The following is a 22,874-nucleotide window of genomic DNA, read 5'->3' as shown; positions in this document are numbered from 1 at the left end:
CATATACCTTTTGAAGGAAGTTATACAAAATTATCAGTACAAGAGGATATATATTTTAAGCTTTGCCCTCCAGAGTTCAATGTGTAGAAACTTACTGAGTGCTTATTGAACTGATAAGGTATGATTCAGTGTGAATTTGAGTTTGCTTTTCAGTTACTCCATCTGGCTCATGCCTCAAGTTTTCCATCGTTGACCACACACACACACACACACACACACACACACACACACACACAAACACTGTCCCTTTGTTCTTTTTTTTAACTTTTGGTATTTGTTTATTTCTAATCAAAGAGAGAGGAAGTGGGGGAGGGAGTAAACGAGAGAGAGAGAGAGAGAGAGAGAGAGAGAGAGAGAGAGAGGATGAGAATTGTTCAGTTCTAGCTGAACCTGGAACCTCAAAGTATCATCAGGCATGAAAGTCCTTTTCATCACCAGTATGCTATCTCCCCAGTTATGTTCTATTTCTTCCACACCAGCAGCTCTATCCATTTAATTATTTCCTAGAGTGATGTTGGCCATGGAACCAGGCCATCTTCTCTGGACTCTGTTACTCTTGCAAGCCTTGTGTTCTCAGAAATCTGATGGAGCTACTCGGGTCTACTACTTGGGCATCCAGGAAGTACAGTGGAACTATGCTCCAAATGAAAAGAATGTCATCACAAACCAGCCTCTGGACAATGACAAGTAAGCTTATTCTCTAAAACAAGTAGAGGTGGATAGAGATGGAGGTACCCTAGAAGTCAATAGGTAGCTTATTGAAGACATATTCCTAGGATAACAGTCAATTCCTGATGTCTCCGGGCCATATGCCTAATAATACATTTACTGAGAAGACAGCTAGTTGACTGAGCATTCAGAATTCCACATGGAGTTTGATCTTCCTCAGACCTATGTTTGCATTTTTAGGGTCTTATTGGTAAGACCATTGTCTCTCGATTCTAAGATGATATGCACATTGCTGTTATAATTATAGCTGATTATCTTTACAAAAATATGAACTATATTTGTAAGATGTGTGTGGTGGAAATGTGTTGTCACACAGAAAAACTACATTCAGATATAGTATATACAGTAAGGCAGAGTTAGTTACTACTTACAAAACACTCTGTGAAAGACATTGCAATGGAAATTTACGTATTAGCTTCACGAGTCTCAAACTGAAAGGGATCTAACCCTTCTTCTAGCGTTTGCCCTTCTTCTGTAGCCAGTCAACAGTGTCACGTTGAGCCTGATGTAAAGTTTCAAGACCTCCTTTGAATCTGGAGAGGTGGCAGTCATTGACTACCCTAAAAAATTAAAATGAAATCTCACAAAACTGTAGGAGATGAGTGTGAATAAACATATTTTAGAGATGAGAAATTTGAGGCTTAAGTGAATCAAATTAACTTGGCAAAGTCCTCAGCTAATAAATAGAAAAGCTAAAATTTTAGCCTAGTTAGTGTGGATACAGTTACATCCTCACCATTCTGGCACTCATAGAGGCTACATGATTTCTTTTCTACCAATTATAGATTCTACAAGATTTATTGATCTTAACACCCAGGTGCTCAACAAATATCTATCTGAAAATAAAATGAATGCTTTAGAATATCTTTAGTGATCATGAATAATTTCATCTTTCCAAAGTGTCAGTTTTCTCAAGTTGACTGTAACATCTCAATCAAAGCTCTAAAAATAATTAAAGTAATAAAAATGTTTTAATGGAGTCGGGCAGTAATGCAGTGGGTTAAGTGTACGTGGCGCAAAACACAAAAACCAGCCTAAAGATCCCGGTTTGAGCCCCTGGCTCCCCACCTGCAGGAGAGTCGCTTCACAGGTAGTGAGGCAGGTCTGCAGATGTCCTTCTTTTCCCCTCTCTGTCTTCCCCTTCTCTCTTCATTTCTGTCTATCCTATCTAACAATGACAACATCAATAACAACAATAATAACTACAACAATAAAAATAACAAGGAAAACAAAAGGGAAAATAAATATAAAAATAAAATAAATAAAAAAATAAAATGTTTTAAAGTAAAAAAAGCTGTTGTTAGGGCTTCTTGTTGGCACACCTGGTTAAGCACCCCCATTAATAAGCACAAGGACTAGGGTTCAAGCCCCTGCTCCCAACCTGCAATGGAAGGGACACTCACAGTGGTGAAGCAGGTCTGCACGTGTCTGTCTTTCTTTCTCCCCATATTCCTCTATCCTCTCAATTTCTCCCTGTCCTATCACAAATACAATAGAATTAACTTTAAAAAAAAAAAAGCAATAAATGGGTGCTGGGAATGGTGGGATTTTTTTTCTGCTGGTATCAAGCCCCAGTTAAACTTGGGGTCAAGAGTAAATAAATAAATAAACTATTGTATTTTTCACTAAAGCACTTCTTTATTTAGTTTTATAGTCACTGCAGCAATATTTAATATATGTTAAACTTTTGTTGTTTTTCAGGTAGTATCCGAAATTTTCTATGTATTTTCAAACCTTTTACTTCTCAAGAAGAACTATCCGTGTTTAGTATTGTGATTATCTGTATTTTACAGATGGAGAAATTGTCCAGATAATTTTATCAATTTGTTCAAAGCCCAACAACATTAAAAATTTAAAACATATTTATTCATTTATTGGATAGAGACAGAGAGATCGAGAGGGAAGGAGGGATAGAAAGAGACAGAGAGAAATTGAGAGAGGAGAGTCAGAAAGGGAGAGAAAAAGACATCGGTAGCACTTGTTCACTGCTTATGAAGCTTCATCCCTCCAGGTTGAGGCTTGAACCTGGGTCCTTATGTTTAAACAGGTGTGTCACTAACCAGTCCACCACCCCTTAATACTTTACAGTGACAACATCAGCATTAAATTCATTAATCCTTACTTTGAAACAAGTGACCTTAACTACTTTGCTAATTGCAAGTCAAAATACCAGAATATTCATATATTTATTTACTTATTCCCTTTTGTTGCCCTTGTTGTTTTATTGTTGTTGTTATTATTGTTGTTATTGATGTCATTGTTGTATAGGACAGAGAGAAATGGAGAGAGGAGGGGAAGACAAAGAGGGGGAGAAAACGATAGACATGGGCAGACCTGCTTCATCGCCTGTGAAACTACTCCCCTGCAGGCGGGGAGCCAGGGGCTCCAACCAGAATTCTTACGCTGGTCCTTAAGCTTTGTGCCACCTGCACTTAACCTGCTGTGCTACTGCCCAACCCCGGAATTTTCATGTTTTAACTTATTTTTTTTCTTATTTTCCACCAGGGTTATTGCTGGTGTTTGGTACTGGCACTGTAAATTCACCGTTTCCTGCAGCTTTTTTCTTTCTTTCTTTCTTTCTTTCTTTCTTTCTTTCTTTCTTTCTTTCTTTCTTTTTTTTCTTCCTTCCTTCCTTCCTTCCTTTCCTTCCTTCCTTCCTTCCTTCCTTCCTTTCTTTATCTCTCTCTCTTTTTCTCTCTTCCTTTCTCTCTTTCTTTTTATTTTTATTTGACAGATCAGAGATAAATTGAGAGAAGAAGGGGGGATAGAAAGGGGGAGGAAAAGACAGACACCTGCAGACCTGCTTCATTGCTCATAAAGCAGTTCACTTGCAGGTGAAGAGTAGGGGCTCGAATAAGGTCCCTGCCCATGGTGATATGTGCACTTAAACAGGTGCACCACCATGTGACCCCCTTCAACTTAATATTTTCTATTTTCTTATATTCTAACCTGAAGCTATCTTATTTTAGTTAGTATGAAACCAGTTTCTTTTTTCTCCCATAAAAATAGCATTCTATGGAAACTGACACTTCACAGGATTGAAGTTTGGGCGAAATTGTGACTGTTTCTTTCTATCCCAGAATAGCTTTCAATTTCCTAAAATCTGGCAAGAATCGAATAGGGAGCAGCTATAAGAAAACTGTCTACAAGGAATATAGAGATGGCTCATATACAGATGAAATAAGCCAGCCAGCTTGGTTGGGCTTCCTTGGACCAGTGTTGTGGGCTGAGGTGGGTGATGTTATTATTATTCACCTGAAGAATTTTGCCACTCGTCCCTACACCATCCACCCACACGGTGTTTTCTATGAGAAGAACTCAGAAGGTAAATCAATCAATTCTTTTCTAATTCTGTCTGTAAAATTATCACTTCTTCCTATAATGCCAACTAAGAAAAGATAACAGGGAATGAGTGAAGACATTTTTTTCTTTCCTTACTGATAGTGGAAGAGTGCCTTGAAACTGTTATCAGCTCTGCCGTATATACCCTGTGAAACTCTGGGAAATTTTTGCTTATTTATTTTCTTTTATGGGTCTCAAATTTTCATTAGTAATGTGAAAAGCCAATGTAAATTTCATCACAAAGAGTTAATTTAACATTTCTCTAAAATATTTCACCATGCTTTAGAAAGTGAATACAAGGGAAAAGTATTCCAGAGTTACATTTTAAAAAATTTTTAATTACAAGAGCACTGCTCAGCTCTGGTAAGAGGGATCGAACCTGCGACATTGGAGCTTTAGGCATTAGGCATAACAGTTACACTATCTACCCCATTATGAGTCACAGTTTTTTAAAGGTTAAGTTTTTTTTTCTTAAGAGGTATTTAGATTTATTTATCTGTATCTTCCATTATGTCAGGTCTAATGACCTTTCATAATACTGACACAATAATGAGCGAGGGGGATAGAGAAGGAATTCAGAAAGTACTCACTTTCTGTGTGACTCTTGATTTCTTTTTCTTCAGTTTTCTCTTTCATAAAAGGCAAAAATGAACCTTCTGATCATTAAGTTATCTTTAGGCTGCAAATTTGCAATTACCTGTCTACTCATTTTTTTCTCAAGTGAGTACTTGAAAAGAGATTATTTTCTACTCTCTTAAATTTACCTCAATATCTTTGCACTAGATACAATTCTGCAGCAGTATTAATGGCAATATCCCCTTATCCAAAGTCTGCTACTTTTATTTTAGTAATTTTTACTATTGATATTTGTTATAATATTATAAGACTGCAATGTATAGTAACACTCAACCACCAAATTTCTATATTCTCACCCTCCAACGTCCCAAAGATAACCAGATTCCTGTTTTGTTTGAATTTTTTTTCAAGTTCATGTAAATTAGATTTATATATTCCACATATAAGTCAAAGCACCTGATTTGTTTTAGTAACATATCTTTACTTACTTTACTAAGCATAATCACCTCCAGATCTATCCATTTTGTCCCAAAAGACAATATCATCTTTTTGATGGCAGAGTAATATTCCATGCAATATATATCCCCTAACTTCTTTAGCCATCTGTTGAAAGGCATTTAGACTGTTTCTTCTCTTTGGATATTGTAAATAATGCAGCTATGAACACAGGGGGTGCATATGTCTCTTCTAATTAGTGTATCCACTGGATAAATGTCCAATAGTGGCATTGCTGGACAATTAGATAACTTCATTTTTATTTCTTTCACAACTCTCCGTACAGTTTTCTAAAGGGGCCATTCCAGTTTGCATTCCCACTAGCAATGTAGCAGGATGCCCTTTTCTCCACAATCTTTTCAACACGTGTCATTTCCAGCACTGTCGAGCAGGTGTTAGTTTTAATTTGCATTTTCTTTCTTTTTTTTTATTTAAGAAAGGATTAATTAACAAAACCATAGGGTAGGAGGGGTACAACTCCACACAATTCCCACCACCCAATCTCCATATCCCACCCCCTACCCTGATAGCTTTCCCATTCTCTATCCCTCTGGGAGCATGGACCCAGGGTCATTGTGGGTTGCAGAAGGTAGAAGGTCTGGCTTGTGTAATTGCTTCTCCGCTGAACATGGGCGTTGACTGGTCGGTCCATACTCCCAGTCTGCCTCTCTCTTTCCCTAGTAGGGTGCGTCTCTGGGGAAGCTGAGCTCCAGGACACATTGGTGGGGTCTTCAATCCAAGGAAGCCTGGCCAGCTTCCTGATGGCATCTGGAACCTGGTGACTGAAAAGACAGCTAACATAAGAAGCCAAACAAATTGTTGAGCAATCATGGACCCAAAGCTTGGAATAGTGGAGAGGAAGTGTTAGGGAGGTACTCACTGCAAACTCTAGTGTACTTCTGCTTTCAAGTATATATTTTGCAGTAGTTCATGGATACTTGTGAACATATGCTCTCTCTCACAGAAACTGGTGTATATCTAGGTTTTGGGACTTTGTTAGAAAGTGAACCACCTGAGATGAAAGGAAAGGTCTCACCCGAGTAATGAAGCTGAGGGGTTATCATTCCACACGTGAAGTCTCTGGACACAGTCTGAAGTGAAACATGTTGAGGTGGCAATCATTGCGTTGGTTAGGTTGTGATCAGCGGATGCAATATTATTTGATATGGATAGGGAGGGGCATACGGGAAAGTGGGCCCTTATCCAAGGGTTCCATGACTGGGGGAAGTAGGGGCTCTATAGTGGAGATGTGAGGTTCCTGCTGTCTTAGGGTTCAAAAAGACACTCGATAGTTAATGTTATCATCACATTATTTGGTAATTGGGTTAACTTTGAAAAGTCCTTTTGTTAGGGTTTGCTGTACAGTACCCAGTATCTTGTATATAGCTGTGCTATTGGATGCTTCTGATCTACTTGGTCTAGGCTTTTGAGAGAGTCCGCATATCAAATACACACCTTATATATTAAAAAGATTCAGTTTGTGTTTTGAAAAACTTTGAGACATACAATTGATTTCCCCCCTCTCATATTAATGAACTAGTGATTTATATGTCTACATTTTGCTAGGAGTGTACATAAACACCATTCCCACCACCAAAAGACTGTAACCCATCCCTCCCACTCACTCCCACCCCCCACTGGCCCAGGAAGCTGCATGTCTACCTCTCACCACAGGGTTTTTACTTTGATGCCCTAATTTGCATTTTCTAATGATAAATGAAGTGGAGCATTTCTTCATTTATATGTGTGCCATGTGCATTTCTTCTTTAGAAAATATTCTTCAGTTCTTTGGATGACTTTTTGTTTAGTTATTTTTTATTCTTTTGTAGATCTGTAGATGTTTGATATCAGTCACTTGTCTGATGAGTAATGTGCAAATATTTTCTCCCATTTATTTAGGTGCCTGGTTGTCCTTTTGTAGTTTGCTTTTGATGTGCAGAAGCTTTTCAATTTCATGTACTTCCATTTATTTACTCTTGCTTTAATTTCCCATCCCCAGGAAGTTGAGTCTTCAAATATATCATTGATGTGAAAGTCCTGCAATGTTTTACCAGTATTCTTTTCTATAAATTTTAGAGTTTCTGGTCTAATATTTAGATCCTTAATCCATTTTTATTTGATCTTGATGGTGGTCTAGTTTCACTTTTCTAAATGTGGCTCTCCAATTATCCTAGCATCATATGCTGAAGAGACCCTTTTTTAAAATATTTATTTTATTTATTTATTACCTTTTGTTGCCCTTGTTGTTTTATTGTTGTTGTTGTTGGATAGGACAGAGAGAAATGGAGAGAGGAGGGGAAGACAGAGAGGAGGAGAGAAAGATAGACACCTACAGACCTGCTTCACCACCTGTGAAGCGACTCCCCTGCAGGTGGGGAGCCGGGGTTCGAACCGGGATCCTTATGCCGGTCCTTGTGCTTTGCGCCACCTGCGCTTAACCCGCTGCACTACAGCCCGACTCCCTGAAGAGACCTTCTTTATCCCTTTGAATGGTTTTGACCCTTTTGTAATATGTTTCATATGTGTGCACTCATTTCTGGGATTTTACTTCTGCTTCATTGATCAAGTGTTCATGTTTATTCCAGTTCCATGCTCTTTTGATTACTATTGCTTTGTAGTATAAACTGAAGTTGGGAAGATGAATACCTATGTATTTTGTTCCTTTTTGCTCAGAAGTGCTTTGGCAATTTATGGCATTTTGTGGTTCCATGCAAATTTTTGTTCAAATTGTTCCATTTGCTTTATAAATGTCACTGGAATTTTGATAGGTATTACATTAAAATTATATATGGCTTTTGGTAGAATGGCCATTTTAATAATGTTTCTTCTTGTCCACTACTTTTCTACATACTGTTGCTATGAGCGAGACCTGGGGTTATTTGCCTAGATATTATCCTTCTAAGTTTGTGAAGAATACTTTTCTGGACCTTAGAAATACATCATTTAAGTATAGAAGAATACTTCACTGATAGGGTATCTACCTTGCCATGGACATGACTCAGGTTTGAGTCTCTGTACCAAGTGAATGTGCCATAACACTGGGGAAAACAGTAGTGTTTTTTCCTCTATATTTCTTTATTTGAATAAAAAGTGACCCAGGAACAATAAAACTGCACATTCACAAGACCCTTTTTTGTTCAAAAATGTAAATCTAACTTCATTTTTCCTCTTTTCCTCAAGATGGTTTTGGCAATTCTAGGTGTTTTCAGGTTCCAGATAAATGATTGTAGTGTTTGTTCTATATTCTTAAAGAAGCTAGGTGGAAATTTGATGGGTATTGCATTAAATTTGTCTATGGCTCTGGGGAGACTATTCATTTTGATGATATTTATTCTTCCAATCCATGAGCATGGGAAATCTTTCCATTTCTTGGTATCAGTTTCTATATCCTTGAGTAGCAACTCATAGTTTTCAGTATTTAAGTCTTTCACTTCTTTGGTCAACTTTATTCCTAGGTTTTTGATTGATTTTGCTGAAACATTAAATGGGAGTGATTTCTAGATGTCTTCTTCTTCTTCAGATTTAGTGTTTGCATAAAGAAATGCCACTGATTTTTGTACACTGATTTTGTAGCTTGATACCTTGCTATATTGCCGAATAACTTCTAATCCAGCAGTAGTTTTCTGCTGGATTCTTTAGGTTTTTCTATGTATACTATCATATCACCTGCAAATAGTTAGAGCTTGACCTCTTCCCTTCCAATCTGTATTCCTTTGATTTCTTTCTTTTGCCTGATTACTATGGCAAGAACTTCTAATACTATGTTGAAGAGTAATGGTGAATATGGACAGCCCTGTCTAGTCCCTGATCTGAGGGGGAATGCTTTCAGCTTCTGTCCATTGAGTATGGTGTTGGCTCTAGTTTTGCTATATAGACTCCACTATCTTGAGGAATTTCCCATCTATTCCCATTCTTTGTAGAGTTTTGAGCATGAATGGGTGTTGAATTTTGTCAAAGGCTTTCTCTGCATCTATTGAGATAATCATGTGGTTTTTGGCTTTGCTTTTATTGATGTGGTGAATGACATTGATTGACTTATGGATGTTGAAGCAGCCTTGCGTTCCTGGGATGAATCCCACTTGGTCGTGATGAACAATCTTTTTGATATGCTGTTGTATCCGGTTGGCCAAGATCTTGTTTAATATTTTGGCATCTATGTTCATCAGAGATACTGGTCTGTAGTTTTCCTTTTTTGTTGTGTCCCTATCAGCTTTTGTTATCAGGGTGACGTAGGCTTCATAGAAAGAAGGTGGAAGGGAATATTCCTGTTTCTTCAATCTTATGGAAAAACTTAAGAAGTATTGGTACTAACTGTTTCCTGAAAGTTCTGTAGAATTTGTTTGTGAAGCCGTCTGGTCCAGGACTTTTGTTGTTGGGGAGGTTCTTAATAACGGTTTCAATTTCTTTGTCTGTGATTGGTGCATTTAGATCTTGTAGTTCTTCTTGGTTCAGTTTTTGAAGGGCATATGTTTCTAGGAATTGTTCCATTTCTTCCAGATTCTCTAGCTTGGTGGCATATAGTTCGTCATAGAAGTTTCTCATGATTCTCGATTTCTGTGGTGTCAGTTGTGATAACTCCTCCATCGTTTACAATTCTATTAATTTGAGTCTTCTCTCTTTTTTGTTTGGTGAGTCTGGCTAGGGGTTTGTCAATTTTGTTTAATATTTCAAAGAACCAGCATTTGGCTTCATTGATCTTTTGTATGGTTCTCTTATTTTCAATGTTGTTTATTTCTGCTCTAATTTAGTGATTTCTGTCGTTCTGGTTTCTTTAGGGTTCCTTTGTTCCTATTCCTCTAAGTCCTTGAGGTGTGCAGTAAGGTCGTCCATTTGAGCTTCTTCTTGGTGTTTAATATGTATGGCTATAAGTTTCCCTCTCAGTACTGCTTTAGTTGTGTCCCAAATATTTTGATAGGTTGTGTCTTCATTTTCATTTGTTTCCAGGAACATTTGAATTTTCTGCTTGAGTGAATCTCTGATCCAGTGGTTCTTAAGCAACATGTTGTTTAGTTTCCAAGTTCTGTGACTTTTAATAATTGTCTGTTACTTGTCAAATGTTAGTTTTACTCCAATGTGGTCTGAGAAGCTACTCGGGATGATTTCATTGTTCTTGAATTTATTGATGCTGTCTTTGTGGCCTAACGTGGTCTATCCTTGAGTATGTGTTTTGTGGATTTGAAAAAAAGGTGTATGCCAGTTTTTTGGGGTGAAGGACTCTGAAAATGTCCAAGAGGTCTAGTCTGTCAATCTCTTCATTTAATTCTCTTGTATCTTTGTTGTATGCTTTGTTGATCTAAGTGTGAGAGTGAGGTATTGAAGTCTCCCACCTTTATTGTATTACTATTGATGTATTTTTGAAATTCTTTCAGTAGGTGCTTGATATATTTAGATTTTCGCTCATTGGGTGCATAGATGTTAATAATTGTTAAGTCTTCTTGGCTGGTTGATCCTCTAATCATTATGTAATGACCTTGCCTATCTTTTATTACTTTATTTAATTTAAAATCTATTGTGTCTGAGATGAGAATGGCCATTCCTGCCTTTTTTGTGGTCCATTAGCCTGTATGATGGTTTTCCATCCTTTCACTTTAAGTCTGTGTTTATCTTGTTGTGTCAGATGGGATTCTTGCAAGCAGCATATGGTTGGGTTATGTTTTCTGATCCATCCCCCCACTCTGTGCCTTTTGATGGGTGAGTTTAAGCCATTGACATTTATTGATATTATGGATTTAATGTATTATAGTGCCATTGTTCAAAATTTTTTTGTTTGCTGTGATATATTGCAAGTATTATACTGATGTTCTTGTTTATAAAATGTCTTTTAGAACCTCTTTCAGGGCTGATTTGGTGACGGTTGTCTCCTTTAACTGTTGTTTGTCTTAGAAGGTTTTGATCCCTCCATCTAGTTTGAATGAAACTCTAGCAGGATATATTATCCTTGGTTGAAACCCTTTTTCATTCAGGGCTCTATAGATATCTTGCCATTCTCTTCTAGCTTTTAGAGTTTGAGTGGAGAAGTCATCAGATAATCTTATGGGTTTCCCCTGTATGTGATTTTTTGTTTCTCTCTTGCAGCCTTTAGGATCCTTTCTTTATCCTTACTCCTTCTCATTGTTACTATGATGTGTCTTGGTGTCTTCAGGCCTGGGTCGATTCTTTTTGGAACTCTCTATGGCTCTTGAATCTTGATGTCCTTTCTGTTATTCAGGTCTGGGAAGTTTTCTCCTATTATTTCCTCTAGAATGTTTGCTTCCCCTTCCTCTCTTTCTTCCTCTGGAAGGCCAATTATACGAATGTTACTTATTTTGAGATCATCCCATATGTCTCTGTTGTTGTTTTCAGTGTCTCTCAATCTCTTTTTGAACTCTTTCAAACCTTCTTAGTTTTCTCTAACTCATCCTCTGTCTGACTAATTCTGTTTTCTGCTTCTGTTTGTTTTTCTGCTTTCCCTTCCCTCAGCTTCTTTCTTCAGTTCAGCTATTTCAGCTTTCAGTTCTCTAATTGCCTCAAGATAATCAGTATTTTTCTTGGGGTCTCAACTGTTGTTTTCCTAATACTGCCATTCCGTTCCTCCAATGTTGTTTTCATTTCTGTGATTAATAAGTTTATTATTGCTTGCATACTTTTCTTATCCCTGGTTACTTCTGGCTGATTTGTAGTTTCTTCTGGGCTCTTGTCTTCATTCATTGGAGTAGCAGTTTTATTTGTTTTTGATCCACCCATTTTTTGATTTATGTTTTTCTTATTTTTATGTTCTGTTGTTCCTCAGTTGTTGTGTCTTGAGTACAAGCAACACTGTACTAAATACCTTTATGACAAATGGAATATCCAACCTCAGTCATTACAATGGCAACTGAAGCAAGTATTGAAGTAGTTTAATCACTACCAGTTAGCCAAAGAATGTCTCCAGTCCATGAAAAAATAGCAACCAAGTCCAAGTGAAGATGAAAGAGAAAGGAAAGAAGGGGTAGCAAGAATAGACAATTATGCAGATGTACTATCCACTGTATATTCCATGGGTAGCAAGAGGGGAAAGGGAAGTAGAGTAGAGACACACATATAGGGAGTCCACTCTGAGTCAGATTTCTTCCCCAAAATAATTCACAAATTCAGAACGACAAAGAAGGAAGGGAGAAATGTATGACAAGATAAAAAAAAGAGAGAATAACAAGAGAGAGAAAAGAGAAAAGATAAGAAAAAGAGCTGTAATTAAAGAGCAGTGAAAGGAAAGTTTTTTAATTGATTATTTTTTATTTTATTTTTTTTAATTAGCTAGAAGCAGGAAGAAGGGGAGAGTCTGTAGAGGATGTAAGAGTAACAGACAAATTCTTTTCACAATAGATAAGATGCCCCCTACCCTAGCAATGAAAGATACCCTAAGAGTTAATTCTGGTCAACCTAAAGGAGGGGGCAGAAGAGATATGCCTTTATATCATATTAATAATAAGATAGAGCAGGGAAATAAACCGTGTCCCACATTGCCTCAAGCCTCCTGAGCATAGGCAGCTGATTGTTAAGAAAGAAAAAAAAAACCTCAGGACTAGACAATAATAGCAGGAATAGACAGTTATGCAAATCCACTATTCACTGTATATTCTAGGGGTGTCTAAAGGAGAAAGGGAAGTTGAGCAGAGATACACGCAGAGTCTACTCTGAGTCAGATTTCTTCCCCAAAATAATTCCCAAATGTGTATCAGTGATTTCAGAAAGCTGAAGGAGGAAGGAAGAGAGGATGACAAGAATGAGAAAAAGAATAAAAAAGAGAGAGAAAAAAAAGAAAAAATATGAAAAGAACAGTAAAAGAGCAGTGAAAGGAAAGAGTTTTTATTTATCTATTTTTTATTATTTAATTAGCTATGGGGGCATGAGGGAGAGAATGGGTAGGGGCGGTAGGAAAAGTGAGACAAATTTTTTTAGCAGTGAATAAGACACCCGGTCCCCTAGCAATGGAAAATACACTAAGAGTTATTTCTGGTCAACCTGAAGGAGAAGGGGAAAGGGGTACGCATTTATCTTGTATTGATAATAAAATAGAACAGAGTGAAAAACCTGTCCTGAAGCTTGGATGACTTCAGGTTGCCTCAGGCCCTCTGAGCAGAGGCAGCTGGTTGGCTACTTAGAAAGAAAAAAGGCCAAAGGTTTCAGAAGGGAATAGATTTATAATGAATGACACCCCCTGGTGGGACAGGAATCTTGGTAAAGAAAGAAGCTCAGCAGGGGAGCCTGCTCAGAGCAGGTCTCTGGTCCCCAGGGACTGGTTATGGGGTGGAGGGGGAAGGGGGTAGGGGGTGCGCTTTGGGAATAATAATTTAAAAGAAAAAATTTTCCCTTTCTTTTTACTCTATTTTTAACCCACATTAAGTTATAGTCACCTCCTTGGTGTCACTGCTAGGACCTCTTATTGACTGGTCTACTAAAGGCAGAAAATCCTACCGTTTCCAGTCGATGTGGTCGGAGCTCAAGCCACTAGAAGCTTCTCAGTCTGCCATCTTCCAGAAACTCCCCTTAACTTCATTTTTTAAATATTTATTTATTTAATTTTTGTTGCCCTTGTTTTATTGTTGTTGTTGTTGGATAGGACAGAGAAAAATGGAGAGAGGAGGGGAAGACAGAGAGGGGAAGAGAAAGATAGACACCTGCAGACCTGATTCACGGCCTCTGATGCGACTCCCCTGCAGTTGGGGAGCTGGGGGCTTGAACTGGGATACTTAAACTGGTCCTTGCACTTTAAGCCACCTGTGCTTAACTCACTGTGCTACCACCCATCTGTAAATCTAACTTCTATGAGACTGGACCAAGGTATTCCATTATATCCATCTCTGAGATTCTACATCTGATAAATCCTCTCATTCACCATGAAAATTAGAATATGCAATTTCAATTTTTAGGTTCCCTATACCCAGATGGTTCTTCAGGTCATTTGAAAGATGATGACTCTGTTCCTCCGGGAGGCAGTCATATCTACAACTGGACTATCCCAGAAGGTCATGCACCCACTAATGCTGATCCAGCATGCCTCACTTGGATCTACCATTCTCACATTGATGCTCCACGTGACATTGCAACTGGACTTATTGGACCCCTTGTCACTTGTAAAAGAGGTAAATATCACAAGAGTGAGCTGTGAGATGTAATTTGGGATATGTCAGGGAAGTAGTAAAAAACGTATATATCTACTACCAGTCTGAAGGATGTTAGTTTAGCATATTTTGTGATTAGCAGGACTAAACCTTGGTGCAAACTCTCATTCCATTATTTAAAAAAAGTAGCACAGCAAAGATAAAGCAACATTTTCTGGTTTATTATTCTTCTGTTATTTCATTTTTAAGAAGCATAAATAATGGTGATATTGAAGGAAGAAGGAAGGCTTGTTGTAATAATTTTGTATGTGGAGAGAATTAAAAGTTTAACCATTAGAATCTTGGGCCTGATTGTGGCACAATTGGTAGGGTTACATGTGAGTATTTGAATTTAAGGCCCTGATCACCTCCTGCAAGGGAGGTGGGGTGGGGTAGAGTAGAGTAAATTTCAAGATGAGTGGAACAGTATCGGAGCTCTCCCTCTCCTTCTCTCTCTCCCTCTTCTTCTCCCTCTCCCTCTACTTTTCTGTTTATGACAGATGCACAAACCCTCTTAAGTTCTTTTTACTTTCTCTAGGAAGCCTGAATCAGAAATCCCCACCTCAACGACAGGATGTGGATAATGATTTCTTCTTGCTCTTCAGTGTGGTAGATGAGAATCTTAGCTGGCACATAGATGAAAACATTGTCACTCACTGCTCAGACCCTGCTTCAGTGGACAAAGATGATGAGGAATTTCAGGAGAGCAATAAGATGCATGGTGAGCTGTGAAGTCTCCACTGGGACTTACATTTTATGGGTTATTTCACTTACATAGTCCTTTTAAATCATTGTAAAGGCCACAAATTATAGGTACCTTTTCCCATTCCTTCTTTATGAAAAATATGAGCCATCAGGACTACACAGCAAAAAAAAAATATTGCATGGCTATAATTCCAGCTATAATCTTGTTAACTTCATAGGTCAAATGCTCTTTCCATTTAGCTATCCTAACCCTTAATGTTAACAGTCCAGCCTATTAACTCCTGTTGACTCAAAACTGATATATTATATGCCCAGTTATATTTTGGATGAGGTTTCACTAGTATAATTAGCATTTATTCATTTAAAAAATTAAAATAGAAGAATTGCCCACTTTATGGAGGAAAATCGTTGTCTATAAGGGAAATTATGATATTAACAAAAATTTAAAAAGAAAACCAGAGCCACAAATATCCTGCAGGAGAGTCCCACGGGAAGGTAATTCTCAGAAGAAAAATAATAGGGAATAACTTGTATAGCTCATTTTTTCCCCTTGGGTTTTAGTACCAATTGCTTGCTATAACCATAGTTATTAGTTAACTAAGTTAATTTACCTGTGAAAAGTTAAGAAGAAATTTGGCTAAGAAAAAAAAAGAACAATTTGCTGATAATTATCATGTCATGCCTTAAAATTTTTCCACAATTTTTTAGCTTGGATGCTTTGGTCTACTACTTAATAGGCACTTTGACTTTAAAAGATATATAGGCTTGCCTCTCTAATATTGTTTTTACTATTTTCACATGTGATAAACTAAATGTGCACATTGTTAATGACTATTTGTTAGTTTAAAATGAATTGATACATATACTTCTCATAGTGTATTCTTGAAAACATCATATAGAACTTATTTACTGTTTATTGTCCTATGGGATATCTTTATTTGTGCTGTTCTTTTCTGACTTTTTTTTGGTGGTGTTGTGGGGTATTTATTTGCAGCAATCAATGGCTTTGTCTTTGGGAACCTTCCAGACCTGAGCATGTGTTCACGGAAGCCTGTGGCCTGGCACTTGTTTGGTATAGGCAATGAAGTAGATGTCCACACAGCTTTCTTCCATGGACAGATGCTGACCATCCGGGGCCACCGCACCGATGTGGCTCACATCTTTCCAGCTACCTTTGTGACAGCTGAGATGGTCCCTCAGGAGCCTGGTACCTGGTTAATTAGCTGTCAAGTAAATAGTCACTTGCAAGGTGAGATTTAACATCTCTGACTCATGACATATGCTAGGGATGTGGCAATAATGACCACAAGGAATATGAACTTATAGCATGGGTCCATGATATATTTCAGGTAAAACAGCATGATATGATAGGATGAAACATTAGGTTCTTCCTAGTTTACTCATTTAATGGAAAAGTGATCTAGGGCACATATTTTTTTTTTGAGCTTTGTCATCCTCATATCTAAGATGATGGTTTAGGGGTGAATAAGTGGACTTTAAAGTTTTCCTTTTTATTTATTTTATTCCTCCTCCTCCTCTTATTATTATTAATTATTCTTTGTCATCACTGAAACTTATCTATTTCAGATAAACTTTTTTTCCAGATAGAAAGAGAGACAGAGATAGGTAAAGGCACCACAACACTGTAGTTTTCCTCAGTGTGGTGATGGGGGTTGGGTTTGAACCTGCATCTTGTTCATAATAGAGCACACTCCAAGTGAGCTATTGCATAGTACTGTGGAAAAGTGGCGACACTGTAGTTGGAATGAAGCAGTAGTGGGGTAGAAAGGTTGATTTCCAAAAGGAGAATGCTTTAAACAATGATGCAGTGCATATCAGTATCACAGGAGAATTGGAACTTATGAAACAATGGAAAAAGTACCGATAAAGGAAGTAGAAGGTTTGTGCTAAGTGGGATAATGATTCCAGGGTAGAAGTTTTGAGCTTCATTATCCAGGGCTAGCCTTTAATCTCAAATGTGCATAAGTAAGAGAGTATATATATGGATAGACATCAAGCCAAGTATGACAATCCTGGATTCAAATTTGTTTTCATTTTTTAAGGGTTTATATGTATTTATTAAATATTTCTTTATTCATTTATTTTATTTTATTTATATATATTTTTATTTATAAAAAGGAAACACTGACAAACCCATAGGATAAGAGGGGTACAATGTCACACAATTCCTACCACCAGAACTCCGTATCCCATCCCTTCCCCCAATAGCTTTCCTATTCCTTAATTCTCTGGGAGTATGGACCCAAGGTCATTGTGGGATGCAGAAGGTAGAAGGTCTGGCTTCTGTAATTGCTTCCCCTCTGAACATGGGCATTGACGGGTTGATCCATACTCCAGCCTGCCTCTGTCTTTCCCTAGTGGGGTGGGGTTCTGGGGAATCGTTGCTCCAGGACACACTGGTGGGGTTGTCTGTCCAGGGAATTCTGTTTAGCATCATGTTAGCATCTGGAACCTGGTTCCTGAAAAGAGAGTTAACATATAAAGTCAAACAAATTGTTGACTAATCATGGACCTAAAGGCTGGAGTAGTGCAGATGAAGAGTTGGGGGGGTCTCTGTTTCTACCATTTGCTTATTTACCTTTGATAAGTTATATATTCCTACTGAGGATTATTACGATTCCTAACATACTGTAACAAAGTCAGAGACCTAATAGAATTTTGAATCTCAGAGAATAAGGGAAGGTTGAGGCTAAGATACTGGGTAAAAGATAAGAAAATAAACACTCAAGTTTACAATTCAACATGCAATATTAAGTTGTATGTCTACCACTGTGTAATACTGGTTTAGTTACTTAAATTCTATGATCCTTACTTTTCTTCATCAGCAAAAGGAAACATCAAAACTATTTCAAAAGGCAATTATGGAGACTGAAGAAAATAACAATGTAAAAATGTAAAGCAACTGACACCTGATCTGGCCTATATTTCATATTTGAGAAAAATGAATATCTGTCCCTCTCCTTTATTGAAACCTCAGGCTTCTAATTTATAAATTCCAAATATCCTTGTCATATCCCTTGCTGAGTTGCTAAGTAAATATAACATAAAATATTTTTTAAAAATCCTTTGCTATTATTATTTAATGTAACTACATCCATATTTGGAGATATTACTTAGAATCTAGATTTTTGTAACAGTCCCAAACTTGAAGCCTCATTAGCATGTACAGAAAATTATTTGTTATTTTTGAGAACTTTCTAACTCTAAAATAACTTAATCCTGCCCTTAAATGTGATGTTCCCACAACCTTTTAATTGGAAAAATAGGCTGCCTTATTTTTCCAATTTTCAAAATATTGAGTCAAGTTGATGTCTTGGAAATAATTTGCTTTATAATCTATAATATTGAAAAGTTTTGTACTTAAACTCAGTTATTCTACTCTCAACCTCTGTGGTATTACTTCAATGTAAACTTTTTTGCATAGGTGAGAAGGAAGATTTGCTTATTGAGTCAATGATGATAATCAAGTGGAACTACTTGTCTTTTTATTTAGTATCCTTTATCCCAGTCAAACACTTGAGAAATAAGAGAAAGTGACCTATTCAGAGGAAGGGATATTAGTGGAGAGTGAGGGAAGAGACAGTAGGAGCAGGGTAGGTGGATCATCTGGGAAGAAGAGTTATTGGGTGAATAATGATAAATGAACTAGTCAGGCTGAACTGTAATACCAACCATGATGTTTTTCCTTCAGATGGCATGCAAGCACTCTATAAGGTTAAATCTTGCTCCACGGTCTCTCCGAAGAACCTACTCACAGGAAAGCTTCGACAGTACTTCATTGAAGCCCATGAGATTCAATGGGATTATGGTCCAATGGGCCTTGATGGAAGTACTGGGAAGAATTTGAGAGAGCCAGGAAGGTAAGAAGCAGTGAATTCTTTCTTGCTACTCCTGGATATATCCCTATACATGTATTACTCTCCCTAGGAAATATATTCATTTTAAAGTCAAAACTACTATTTGACTGGAGTTACATGACACAGGTGTTAGCAAAATTACTGTGGAACTTAGAGAGCTTGCTTTTAGGAAGCTACAAATCTCCCTAAAGATTATATAGGGGGCTGGGTTGTGGTGTACTTGGTTGAGTGTACATGCTAATTGATCTCTGATTATCTCTATCCAATAAATAAATATAATAAAGTAAAAATTAAAAATATTGACAAGACCATAGCATAAGAGGGGTACAATTCCATATAATTTCCACCACCAGAGATCCATATCCCATCCCCTCCCTTGAAATCTTTCCTATTCTTTACCCCTCTGGGAGGATAGACCCAGGGTCATTTTGGGGTGAAGAAGGAGGAAGGTCTGGATTCTGTAGTTGCTTCTCCACTGAACATGGCCATTGGCCAGTTGATCCATACTCCCAGCCTGTTCCTATCTTTCCCTAGTGGGGCAGGGATCTTGAGAGATGGGGGTCTAGGGTACATTGGTAAGGTCCTCTGTCAGGGGAATTAAGGTTGGCATCATGGTAGCATCTGCAACTTGGTGGCTTAAAAAGCATTAAGATATAAAGCAGAACAAATTGTTTAATAGGTTTTGGGATCTGCATTTTGGAAAAAGCTAGTAGGTCTATTTTAGGTATGTTCCAAGGAACCCACGACTTTACTCATTTTTGCTTGAGGATGACAGCTAACATGCAGGTGGATCAAAGGTATTGTCTGGGGAGATGATGTCAGAGTTGGTCATAGGACTAGAAAGCTGGGACAGGTCAGAGAGTAGCTCCCAAATATAGGAAAATTATATAAGTATCATTTTATCTTCTTTTTTTTAGGTTTTTCTCTTGCTTGCTGTTTTGAGTCACTGCAAACTATTCTTCACTTTGCTTTTAAGATGTATATTTTCCCCTAACTTATGGGTAGATGTGCATATGTGTTCTGTCTCATGGGCCCTGATGTATATCTAGGTTCTATGGCTTTGTTAGGAGGTGCACCACCCAGTATGGAATTGAGGAATCTTACGAGCTAGGAATGGTCTCACCAGAGTGCTGGAGCTGAAAGGTTGACATTACATGCCTGGTGTCCCTGGACACAATCTGAAGTGAAACATGTTGAGGTGGTACTGGTTGCAATGATTTGGTTGAGCTCAGTAGATGCAGTGTCTCCCATCTCCCATATCTCCAAACTCACTGGCCGTCTCCCATCCTCCCGTATCTCCAAACTCAGTGGCCAGTCACCTAACTCAAGTTGGACGTGCTAAGATCGACCCAGTCTGGAAAAGAGAAATTTCCCATGAGTGGTTATCCCACTTCCGGTTATCTTGTCCATCTCCAAAACTCTCTCCCTTTACACTGTCTGAACTGGAAGATGCTTTGAAGAGGGTTAAACCGGGAACAGCTGCTGGCTATGATAACATCACCCCAGAACTCATTCTTAACCTGGGTCTCGTGGCAAAGAAGTGGCTCGCTTCATTCCTGTCCCACATCTTGGAATCTGAGTCTATGCCCAAAGTTTGGCGTCGTGCGAAGATCATAGCGGTTTTGAAACCAAAGAAAGACCCAACACTGGCCGCCAGCTATAGACCAATTTCTCTCCTCTCCATGTGTTACAAACTCCTTGCGAGGCTGCTTCTGTCACGTATTTCTCCTCTTACAGAGAAATTCCTATCACCCGCCCAAGCTGGTTTCCGCCCAGGAAGATCTACCTGTGAACAAGCCCTGGCCCTCTCAACTTACATTGAAAATGGATTCCAGAAGAATTTAAAGATGGGTGCTGTCTTTGTTGATCTCACAGCAGCCTATGACACGGTCTGGCACCGTGGTCTCCTAGTCAAGATCTCAAGATGCCTGCCTCCATGGGTGGCCAACACTATATCGTTTCTTCTCCAAAACAGAATATTCCAGGTGCATCTGGGTGACAAGTCTAACAGATGGAGACTTGTCTCAAGTGGTGTCCTCCAGGGCTCTGTTCTGGCTCCTACGCTATTTAATATTTACATCAGTGACCTCCCAGAAACTTCTTCAAGGAAGTTCATCTACGCTGATGACATCTGCTGTGCAACTCAGGCATCAAAGTTTGACATCCTCGAGGAAACACTCACGAAAGACATGTCTCTGATATCTGATTACTGTAAAAAATGGCGACTAATCCCTAGCACTGAAAAAACGGTATCATCTGTTTTCCACCTACACCATGCCTTGGCCTTGTGTGAGCTTAATGTACAGCTTGGCGATACGAGAATCCGGCATGAAGCCCAGCCAGTCTATCTTGGCGTTACTCTCGATCGCACTCTGTCATTTCACAAACATCTCATAGAAACTGCAGCAAAGGTGGGCGCAAGGAATCACATCATTGCAAGACTGGCCAGCTCCTCATGGGGTGCGAGCGCTTCCACACTACGATCATCATCTCTGGCATTATGCTATTCCACTGCAGAATACTGTGCCCCAGTATGGTTCTGTAGCCCCCATGTCCACTTGGTCGATTCCAAATTATATTCCTCCATGAGGATAATTTCTGGAACCATCCGTTCCACCCCGGTTCCATGGCTGCCAGTTCTTAGCAACATTGCCCCGCCAGATATTCGTCGGGATGCAGCATCATCTAAGTTCATTTCCCACATCTACGCTCGACCGGACCTACCAATATACGTGGATATCTTCGCCCACCCTGTCCAACACTTGACGTCTTGTCACCCAATCTGGTCCCCTATGCCTATACTGAACTTCTCTGTTCCAGTCTCTTGGAAACAGAGTTGGAAGTCATCTGAGGTAAAGAACAAACACCTCATCACAGACCCCTGCAAGCATCAACCCGGCTTTGACTTAGCACGTTATTTTTGGGCCCTCCTCAATCGTTATCGAACAGGCCATGGCTGGTGCGCCGCTATGTTCCATCGCTGGGGAGCCAGAGATGACCCAAACTGCCCCTGCGGCTACAGACAGACTATCACCCACATAGTCAATGACTGCCACCTCTCCAGATTCAAAGGAGGTCTCGAAACTTTATATCAGGCTCAACCTGACGCTGTTGACTGGCTACAGAAGAAGGACAAGTGCTAGAAGAAGAAGAAGTGTCAAATGGTATGGATCAAGGAAAACAAGCCATACCCCAGAGGTTTGAGGACTGGGAAAAATATGGTTTTATAGAGAATGCTGTCTTTGTGTTTAAGAAAGCAATAGATAGTTATTGTAACCAATTTATTTGGGAACTTGGTTTACTTTGAAAATCCCGTGGTTAGGATTTGCTGTATCATGAGACCTTAACAGGATTTACACCATTTAATTCTATTTACATATATAACTGTGTCTTATATAGTGACAGAAGCAGTTGCTTCCGGTCTCCCTTGTCTAAGACTATAGGTGATTTAATATTTCAGTTAAACAGTTATTATTAGAAATGTATTAAAATTTGAGCCCATTGTTAAAATTCAATCAAGTTACCAATTTGAAACCTTAAGTGCTGAGATTGAAGGAATATATACTCAGAAATAGGGTCTATGCATAAAAAAGTTTGAGAGTTTCAATCTTTGTTTCCCCTAACATATTAAATAATGATTTCTAATATTATAAGTTAATAGGATTGTATATTAACAGCCTTCCCACCAACAAAGGTCTGTGTCTCCACCTCCACCCCCCTATAATGAAACTAAAAATTTACACTCCCTCCCCACAGTTTTTACTTTGACGAAATACTCCATATTCAGTCAAATTCTTCTTTGTTTTTCCATGTCTGTTCTTTCTCATCTTCTGTTAATGAGTGGGATCATCCCATACTCATCTCTTTCTTTCTGACTTACCTCATTTAACATTATTCCTTCGCAGTCCATCCAAGATGGGTCAGTGAAGGTGGGTTCATTATTTCTAACAGCTGAATAGTATTCCATTGAGTATATATACCACAAATTTCTTAGCCATTCATATGTTGTTGGGCACCTAGGATTTTTCCA

At 38.4% G+C, this 22,874-nt stretch overlaps 1 protein-coding gene across 1 annotated transcript in view; it reads left to right on the top strand.

The window, feature by feature from the left end:
• The first annotated feature begins 490 nt into the window (after positions 1-490).
• Positions 491-22,874, top strand: part of HEPH (hephaestin) — a 209,323-nt gene continuing 186,939 nt past the window's right edge. Inside the window, exons 1-6 of the mRNA XM_007535595.2 lie at positions 491-687; positions 3,810-4,054; positions 14,031-14,243; positions 14,800-14,982; positions 15,961-16,215; positions 18,679-18,847. Of these exons, the coding sequence (XP_007535657.2) occupies positions 512-687; positions 3,810-4,054; positions 14,031-14,243; positions 14,800-14,982; positions 15,961-16,215; positions 18,679-18,847 (1,241 nt within the window). The 5' untranslated portion in view covers positions 491-511. The remainder of the gene's footprint in view (positions 688-3,809; positions 4,055-14,030; positions 14,244-14,799; positions 14,983-15,960; positions 16,216-18,678; positions 18,848-22,874) is intronic.

This window comes from Erinaceus europaeus, chromosome X (assembly GCF_950295315.1).
Source record: "Erinaceus europaeus chromosome X, mEriEur2.1, whole genome shotgun sequence".
NCBI lineage: Eukaryota > Metazoa > Chordata > Mammalia > Eulipotyphla > Erinaceidae > Erinaceus > Erinaceus europaeus.
Note: the sequence above shows the minus strand (reverse complement) of the source record. Positions and strands in the feature narration are given on the sequence as shown.